Source organism: Anopheles darlingi, chromosome 3, assembly GCF_943734745.1.
Source record: "Anopheles darlingi chromosome 3, idAnoDarlMG_H_01, whole genome shotgun sequence".
NCBI lineage: Eukaryota > Metazoa > Arthropoda > Insecta > Diptera > Culicidae > Anopheles > Anopheles darlingi.
The window spans coordinates 52,637,042-52,647,041 of record NC_064875.1 but is presented as its reverse complement, the minus strand read 5'-3'; the positions used below and the strand labels follow the sequence as shown (position 1 = coordinate 52,647,041).

General features: G+C 46.5%; 1 protein-coding gene across 6 annotated transcripts in view; it reads right to left on the bottom strand.

The window, feature by feature from the left end:
* The window catches only part of LOC125957319 (cyclin-dependent kinase 14), a 106,715-nt gene that overhangs the window by 7,335 nt on the left and 89,380 nt on the right, over positions 1-10,000 (bottom strand). For all 6 annotated transcript variants that reach the window (XM_049689947.1, XM_049689946.1, XM_049689948.1 and 3 more), the window contains 2 exons: positions 7,414-7,505; positions 929-1,103 (listed from right to left, as the gene is read on the bottom strand). In XM_049689947.1, coding sequence (XP_049545904.1) covers positions 929-1,103; positions 7,414-7,505 — 267 coding nt within the window. The remainder of the gene's footprint in view (positions 1-928; positions 1,104-7,413; positions 7,506-10,000) is intronic.

Below are 10,000 nucleotides of genomic sequence, written 5' to 3'. Positions count from 1 at the left end.
AAGTGTGTTATGGTGTTGCAAATCACAAAATGTTTGGAAATGTTGATTTCTGTAATAATATTATTTTTAATGCACGGACACACGCATATGTTACATGTCACAGTATACCACGGTGTGCCAGAGTATTGCTCCAAAGTATTGCTTAATAATTCACCCGAAAAGAAACAATATTCTCAGAGGGATTAGAGGGCAAGTTATGCATCCAGCATCATCTCTTCAGCAAGCGCTGGTGGTTCTTCCTACTGTAACGCATAAGTACAAAAAAGCCCATTCTCGTGGTAGACTGAGTTACGACAACAGAACATATTTCGCAACATATAAAACAATGAAAGAGCACCGAGAGCAAGGAAACCATACCCGACAGGAGGATGAAGAGCGGTTCCTTTGCTCCAGACAAGGGCACCACAGCACACACGCTCTTCCGCTCGAATCCTTCGTTCGCATTTGCTAGGCTCGTCAGAGATAATAAATCACAAGGAAAGGAGACGAGAAGAAATGGATCTGGGAAATGGGTTTTCTTCCCATTCTCATGTCTCAGTTTCTTTCCCATCCTTTCTCTCTTTCCAAATGTGCTTAGAAATTCATGACGAATTCCTTTACCGGCACCGGTGTCCATTGCCGGCTAGCAAACCACTCAACCCTACGCTCCAGGTGGTCTGCACTGGCTAGCCGTTGGGTGATAAATAAAATGTGGCTGCCGATCGAGACGGCTACTTCACCCGAAAGTAACAGAGCAAGACGTGCGTTGGTCCTATGGAATTGATGCTCACGAATGACTTCAACAACTAATAAAAAGCAATAAATAAACACTAACTGGCGGGCGCGCAGGAACTGTGCGTGTGTGCGGCGGCCACCTCTGGTATCGTGGGCACGCGGAGGATTAAAGTTTTGCACGCCAACACAACAAACACAAGCCCCAAGAACTTACCACAAACTCAAAGACGAACGTAAGCGTTTCGCGCGTGTGCACGATGTCGTGCAGCGTCACGATGTTCGAGTGCTTCAGCTCCTTTAGTAGCGACGCCTCGCGGATCGCCGTGAACGGTGCACCTTCCTCCTCCTGTAACCTGATTTCCTTTAGCGCCACCACTTGATTCGTTAAACTGAAACGAAAAGGAGAAAACGGGGTGAGATGAGGAGACGAATTAGTGGATCCGACAATAAGTTATGGTCCGATCTCATGGCTGCGCATAAGATGTGGTGTGATAAGCTGTTGCTCTGTTATCCTTTTTTTTTTTTGCCAAACGCTTCTTGATCTGCCCCTCCTTCTGATTCGATTAGAACGTTTTGAGATTGATAGCGGCTGCCCGGGAGATTAATGATGACACAACACTTCCACAGTGGCCACCGACCAGACCGACCCCGGCAAAGGAGTCAGCTAGTTCAATCAATTGCCTGGAAGAATAAGAGTTCTCCGTGTCTCTGAATCTTTAATAACATCGCTACTGAGGAGAGAAAGAGAAAGAGACAGAGAGGTCTGGAGATGTTCGGGAATGGTCCAGACCAACCACAAAGGGAGTGATCTGTTTGAAAACTTTCTACGATACTTTTGGCGTCTTGGCTATCCTTTTTCTTCGCAAAACAATTCCAAAACCATGCCAAAACCAGTCGCTCCGGTCATTCCATTGTTCGCGACCAAGTCTCGTGCTTAACGTTATGCAGACACGGTGGGGCTATCAAATTTACCATTCAAAAAACATTTCCCCAAGAAAACAGGACCCAAAAGCCAGGACAAGACAAAAGTCATTCAGCTAGAAAAAAAAAAGAAATAAATAAAGGGATGCAATCGACCCCAAACAGCGAGGAAGCTGCGACGAAAGAAAGCGTCAAATCATGCCAGAGGCGTAGCAGGGAAACCACTCTTAGGTGAAGAACGACGGGGTGTGTGTAAGGGTAGAAAGGAAAAATGTTATCGATTTCCACGAACACATAGCCATGCACATACTGCGTGAAGACGCGCACACTGCACGGCGCTTGAGAAGTCTCATGCCTTTCCCGGTGAAGCCATTTAGCCGACGAAAACTGGGGTGTTCTGTGCTGTGTTTCGACATTTGTCGTACACAAGCAACCCAGTGTACCGTGTGGGTTTCGGTCTGCCAGAGTGGGTTTGGGAAAAGTTTCGACCAGTTCTCCAGTTCTCGTCAAGTGTGTACCACCTCTGACAACGGGGTCACGGTTGGCTGGATGTCGGATGTCTAAGAAATATGAAACTTTCCGACTTAACCTACCAAAAGATGGCTTTTGGTAGTATGGTGTGGACAGGGCCGGCAACCGGAGAGCAGAGCAATAGCATTATAGCCGGCGTAAAAGTAGGTCAGGCGGCAAAATATGTCGATGAAAATCACAAAATGAGGATGCGAAACAGACGGAAAGAATAAGAAGATTCGGAAGATCGGAGAGGAGAACCATCGAACCAACTTGCTGCGGGTGTGGTGCATAGGCGAAAAGAGTGGTGACGGGGTCGCCGGTTCAATCAGATTTAATCCAGGCACCTTCGCCTCACAAAGGGGGCATATCATCATGACGGGCGGATGGAAAGTTAATCGAAAAGAAATGGCTTTTGTGGCGCAATTATTGTAATGAAGTCCTCAATCTGTGTACCCAGACATTGGCTCCGAATGGTAGTATGGCTACCATTGGTGTGATTGCAGGATATTACGGACGATCGAAACAGGTTTATTGTGAGAGCTAATTGATTTGCTTTGCCCGATATGCAACAAACACTCAAGGGTGTTTCTCTTAGAATTGCTTGTTATGCTTCTGCTTTCTGATTCTCGTCGTCATTCCTGCCAATCCTGAACCAACACACCACGGGCATACCCTTCCCCAACAGGTGTGCGAACGGGCGGGCAGAGGAAGTTGGTATTTCCATTTGGTAGCCCTTCGCTTGTATCTCATTTACTGTCCTAATCTCATAATCTCCTGCTTCTATTACTCAGGCTACTTCATTCGGTTACCAGCCAGATAGTCCTGCAATAGCAGCAACATTATGACTTTTAGACGCAGCCAAAAACAAACCAGTCAGTTTCCTGGCTTCGATCATCCGATAATCACAACCGCTAAGACCGGAGGCATGGTTGGAATGGTGCGAAAACAAAACCTCTCACACCCAACGACCATAGTGAACGACTTCTCCGCTCCAGAGGGATGAACAAGCTTTGTACGAGACAACCAATCTCGCAGAAGGAGTTCCTTCCGATTGTTTTCAGGATCGGGAAATCGGGCAGTTCGGAATTGGAATGTCGATTGGGATTATGGTGAATTAATTTCTCTCTTTCTTGGTGGGCTCGGGATCGTGCTGTGCGTAAGCACAGGCAACGGCGGGGTTATGACGATGCCCGAGGTCTCACTGGCGGGGGGATTAAGAGCTTGTCGATCGTCGTCGTCGGTTTCGTCCCCGTTCCGTCGTCGTACGGATGGCTCGTAATCAACAGGGATGACGGGTGAACTCAAGCAGTCCGTGTCCGTGTGCGAGTCAACAAAGCCATTATCGAACGAACTGGAACGAAAGGTGCTCTTAATCTGGCCTACCTGGAAGTCGCTGCTGTCCAGGAAGAAGCCGTTTGGAAGGCAGGCTTACTGACAGGTCCGGTAACGAAGGAAACGGACTTCATAATTGGGGCCATTTTGGGCTACCCGCTGTTGGCTCGTTATAACGGTGGGAAGGGGACAACTCTTATTTACTAGACAATACACCTTTTGTTCATTGTACTCAGGCGTTGGATGGTGGCTTCTTTCGGATACGTACAGTAATCCGATATCACAATCTCAACACCACACCAACACGACTACCAGCTCGATTATCGGCTGCAGGACACTCGATAGCTACGCATATTAGGTTGAGGATGAAAATGCATCCGAAACCGGGAAAAAACCATTCCCTCTAACATAGGCTAGCCCCGGGTATCGCCCGGCCTGCCAGGTACCTATTGTTTAAATACTTAATTAACGGCCAAAAGACCTTAATGATGATGTCTCTCGCCTGTCCATCGGAAGCCTGTCGGTGGGCGGCCACCCCCGGTCACTCGGATTGATGGTGAGTAATTTATCAATTCCCTCAACCGGAAACCGACGGATGTTATGACGATGCTCGCTCGCTTCCTTTCTCACCCTAAATGGCATCCATTTAATGCTGTTCAGCGAGATAGGAGGCCGGAACGGAAAAACAAAAGCCCTCCAACTTCCGTCCACCAATAAGAAGTCGTTTCGGTCGTGAGTGAGTATGTGTGTGGTGTCTCGCTGGTGGATGGAGGGACACTGTCATTAATTTCCACGAGCCGACGGAATGCGTTGGGTGATCGGCAGCTTTTGGGGAGATTTTATCCAGCACCATCACCGCCACCAGTCACTGTCAGACAACGATGCGTGACAGAAGACAGAGCAGAGAAGGAAGAATAACAAAACTGGGAAAAAAACCCCAAACGATGCCCAGAATACATTTCTGTTATGGCGCGACAGAAATGGAATTGAATCCTTGACTGGCTCTACTGGGACTATTTTTGTGTTTCTGTCTCTCTCGTGTGCTGAAGACTGGCCCATAAGTCCCATCTCCAAAAATGGAAGCATAAAGCTACAGGGGATCATGGTTTAATGATTTACACTTTTGCGAATCGTCTCGAGGGATAGCGAGGCGCTGCAAGCTGTTTATCGTCGGTCGGATATTAGACGGATAAATTTTCGGAAACGCTGCCAAATCGGATGACTACCCGCATGTTTTCCATACTAAGCGAACGAACCAAGCATATCAGCGAGGAAGCTAATGTAGGGCCCTATTGCGAGTGTCTTGTCTTGCAAACGAGACTGCCTTACTACTGCTGAAAAAACTTAGCAGTCTTGTTGAGCTCTTATGAATGAACTTGTGATTTTTTACAGCCTGATTTCAAAACAAATACTAATATTACCAAACTAATCACCAACACCACCAAAACGCAACATCTTTCGGTCCAATGGCAACGCGACTTTCAGTCTAGTTTTCAAGACTCAGAGTCTGGTAGGTTTTGGCAACAGACTCCGAGTCTTGAAAACGAGACTGAAAATGGTATATTTTTTCGTCTTGGTCGTAGTTGCCATTGGAGCGAAAGATGTTGGTTTTTAGTGGTGTTGGTGATTAATTTGGTAGTATTAGTATTTGTTTTGAAATCCGGCTGTAAAAAATCACAAGTTCATTCATAAGAGCTCAACAAGACTGCTAAGTTTTTTCAGCAGTAGTAAGGCAGTCTCGTTTGCAAGACAAGACACTCGCAATAGGGCCCGTAATCTCGTCATAGGCGGAGTTCGAACACAGGATGAGTTGGATAAACTTTCTTCTAGAATACATTTGCTTTGCTGGAACACACAGTGGCGAATTTTGCCTTTTCACAAAAAAGGTGATCAAAACAGGACAAACAAAAATAAAGATCCAACCATGGACCGTGGCGCCCTTGCCAAAAAAAAAAAAAAAAAACTAGCGCTTCATCGCTACAGCGTCTTGATGGGAACATTCCACCATAGAAAGTCCCACCGTTGGCTGTCTTACGCTTTTCAATCTCGTCCCCAACGCAAAGTAAACTTTATCGTCCGAAAAAGAAAGATGAGAGGACAACCAAACCAAAGCCAATTTCAACATTATGCGGCTTGTTGGGGGAGCAAAGTTGTGCTACCATCGGATCAGAATAGGTTTAGCGGTCGGGTTGCTGTGTGACCTCCTCCGCATGGACCACCAGGCAACAAGCCACCACTGTATCAAGCCGATTGCTGGCGATTGATAAGCTAAAACGACGCAAAAGGAACTGCCCGTTTGCTTTCTCTGGCTAGGCCACGGTCTCAGACGCTGTCTTAAGTGTTCCGTGATGTGAAAGGATGTCAAAGGTCAGTGCAGTCAGTGAGAAGGACGTAGGAGAAGAGGAAGTAGGGAGAGCGTGGCCAAGCACAGGGGACGTTTAAGTTCGGCCATAAAATTGGACGCACGTCACCGGAATTTGATGAACGTCCGTCGACTGGCAGACTGGTTGGCTGGATGAATATTGATCGTCGGGCAAAGGTCGTGCTTGATCGAAAGGAGCCGCCGCACACCATTTTATCGTCTCCTGTGCGATGTTCGCGAGCTGCCATGCAGTGTTTCGAATCCTCCTGGCTACTTTTTAGGTTATTTTCCAATTCAAATTGGCGTATTCATGGCGAGTGATTTACTGCGGCTCTGAACTGTTGTTTATGAGACGTTTAAGAAATGGAGAAAAATACAAATAAAGCTCATTCACGATGAGAGCCATACAAAGTGAAGTTAAATATGTTGTGTTCACGCTACACGACAACGTTGTGTGACAGAATTAAGCACCAACCGATGTCTGGGTTACATAACAATTAATGTCACAAATTGAACTTTAAATTGATAGAGTTTCGCGAACAAGCTTGTCTCATTCCCATCACGACGACTCTCAGCAAGGCCAAGTCACATCCAAATATTTGACCACCCTCGTGTGGCCCTCGTTACTGTCAGCTCACTAGCCACCATAGCGCGGCGGACCGCAAGAATGTGCGCAGGAAAGAATGGAGAAAAAAGGATCATTTTATGACCGCTTTCCCCTTCCTTCTCGGCACCGTCCGCAATCCTTCGTTGACATGAAGTTTAAACACGCGTTCGGACACCAACTCTCGTCTGTCCTCTCGCCACCGCAGTGTGCCGGGTAGATCTTTCAATTGACATGTTTTCGACAAATACATCGACACTGAGCATGAGCGGGGCACGCATCAGCAAGAGCGGGGGAGGGGGTTCCGTTGTTCCGTGTGCTCGGTTTTATGGGCGGGTCGATTTTCATAAATAATGCAATAAAATTTAAATTTCTTTATGGCTACTTTCGTCGTTTTGCGTCCTGCGGGGTGCGTCGTAACGGAGCGTGTGCGTACGACCGTCCTACCGATAGAAGATGCTTTGTGAAGATATTTTTTTTCTTGATTTTCTCAATTTTTTTTACTTTTGTTTTCCACCGTCGCCCGGACCCCGGATCGATAGGAGAGGCCCACGGCCCTCCCGAGTGGGTAAATGCCCGGTTGGCAAATTGTCCAGGATTAGGACTTCGATACGTGCGTACATCGCATCGCCACAGAGAAGCTGTGTGTGTGTGGTGACAAGGTGAATCCCTCTTCTTCTTCTCTTTCTTCTTCTGCCTCTTTATTGCCGGCACCAATAGCAGCACACGGACATTTATAGTGGGCTCATTCGGGCTTTCCCCACGGGGGCCAATGTTGGGGACCAATTTTTTATGGGGAAATTGATTTCACATTAAATCGAATCAGAGCTTCGGGCGCGGCAAACAAGGCGATAGAGTTGGGGTTGAATTTGAGGGTAAGAGTGGCTGGGTTTGCGATGCTAAAACTGTTAATAGAGGGTCGCCTAGTGGATGATGGAACGTGCAAACGGATGCGGTATATACTCACTTGCTATAGCCCTTAAATACCGTTGCGTAGGATCCTTCACCGAGTTGCTCTAGTTTGATGTAGGCTTCTGATTTGCCAAACGGCGAGTCACCCTGGAATGAGAGAGCGAAAGAGAGAGAGGAAAATGTCAAATCGTACCAATAAACAAATCGTTTGTCAATTGAATGTTAACCGTCAATCAGGATCTTGTCATTCTCTACTGGTCGATGGAGACGCCTAGTGATTTGTTCGGGAAATTCAGTGCGGTTGCATCTGTGGCCAACTAGAGGACCAGTTCAAATGTATGTATACAGCACGAATGACGATAAGATAATACGAAATGTCTTGCTTGTTACAGAAATGGTCAGAAAAAGCGATAAAACTATGAAACATACTACCTTGGGCAACCTTACCCGTACCTTTTTCCCGGAGAACCGACACCACTGGAAAGGAAATAATTTCTTCATTTTTATTTCCACACAGCACCACCAGTTAAAGTGTCGTGACTCAAGGTAACCCGTGGCCCGATAAGCTGCGACTTTAATCCTTGCTACAATTTTCATTCTCTCTCTCTCTTCGTTCTGCCGAGACAAAGAGCCAAGAATAGAAAGCCGCTAAGGTAACATGAATGTGCAGAGGCGTACAGCAGAGCAAGAGATGTGGTACCTCTTCTGGTGTTGCTTGGAAGACATTCTTTCTCCTCTAAGTCGTCAGGTAAAACAGACAGACAAAGGTGGATTAAAGACGGAATTCCGCACTGTCAGGTCTGGAGCGGACCAATAAAATTAAATTCTTAAAAGCCATACACTTTGCTCACGACCATTCTTCGTCCGAGCAATGGTTGTTGCCTCATTCTATTATCTGGTCCATCCACGATAGAGATATCTCGTAATAGAACAATGCGAAGGTGCAAGGAGAAAGGGAGAAAGAAAAGGGCAGCCCGCATACCAGATGAATTGCGATTAATGCAGAAGCTCTTTGACTTTATTTTTTCGCACCAAAAAGAATTACCGAGTTTCATCCCGTCATCTTGTTGTACAACACAACATTTAATAGTTTCATTAAACGAAACACGTTTAGGATAAAGTGCATAGACAAATGCGCTACAAAAAGTGTGAGTATAGTTAACATGCTTTTTCAAAACGTATCAACTTAAAACCAACAACGTCCAAATCAGAAGAGCATTATTTATGTGGTTCGCAACATAAATGTGAAGCGAATCACTCGACTACAGCAACATCAGCACTCACATAAATTCCATTTTACATTGGGAACCATTCTCTCCACAACAACAGCTAGAACGTTCGTTAGCCGTTAACATGCTGCCAAATAGATCACCTCTGTGTGCCGTGTTCTGTAACTTGCACCAGCCTAGCGTTGCAGTCGAAATAGCTTTTCTTAAGCTTCTCCCTGCCGTCCACCGCCCACGGGATACACTTACTACACGTTTGCTAGTAATACTACACTGTTTGCTTTTGCAAGTTTCCTGAAGTTGGACCGATGGTGTGCTGCTACCGCTGCAGTTACTTTGTTGCATCGGAATTACTTCCGTTTCCGAGAAGGCAACCGAGCCAACGTCACCACACTATAGCCCTGCTGGAGAGTAGACGGAAACGGGAAACTCTCTCCCCCGGAAAGCCATTTCTCGGCGAAGAAAAGAATTCCTTTCGAGCGCCTTTCGCTAAAAGCAACATTCTATTCACCGTCCTATAAGGACACTTTAGCGAGGGCAACCGACACATAACCCTCTAGCCGCAATCCGAGGCTACAGAGCTAGGGCAGAGGAGGGGTTTGCAATTGTAAAATTGGAAGGAAAAATAAACTCGGAATATTCTCGGAAGAGAATCGGGCGCGAAGGGGGGGCTTTAGGATGAGACACGATGTAAAGCAAACATCAAAGCGGCGGCAATCGTAACCTTTAGCACCACGAGGTGGCACCACCATCGGTTGCTGTGATGGTGCTGTTGCCTCTCGGTTGACCGGCAACGTTTCCAGGCTTTCGTACATCTCTATCCCGTGTTTGGATGTAAGACGATAGTGTTTGCCACTTGCAAGGTGTCGCTATATCACAACTCTACGATCCAGAGCGAAACAACGCTTCTTGTTGCCGCTTATGTCGTCGGTTACCAATACCATATACCAGGGCTGACGGTTACCGATAGGTCGACAATCGCTATATCGCCTGTGTTCTGTTGTTGTTTTTGGGGTCAATATTGAACTTTCGAAACTTATTTCATGCAATGAGTAAGCTCGACAAACACCATAACTTTCACAGCACCTTGGCCAGTTGCTAGTCCCTACGTTGTTTTCGAACGTAATGCTGCTGCTGCTGCTGCAACAGCAAACGAAAACAGCTTACTTTCAACAAGATGATGGTGCGCTGCAAATTGCAGTGCTAGTAGAGTGCGAGTAGCGGCGGAGAGACAGAGAGTGGTTACGAAATTGCAAGACTAGCGGAATCCATACGCTATAAAACCACGAGCTTAGCAGCTGGATACCCTATACGCCTTTTTTTAACTTTTCTGCTTCGAAGACTTAGCAGTTTTGTGTGTTAGTGTTGTCAGATTGGTTCTTGCTATCATTGTGGTGCAAAGTGGATTGAAAACGC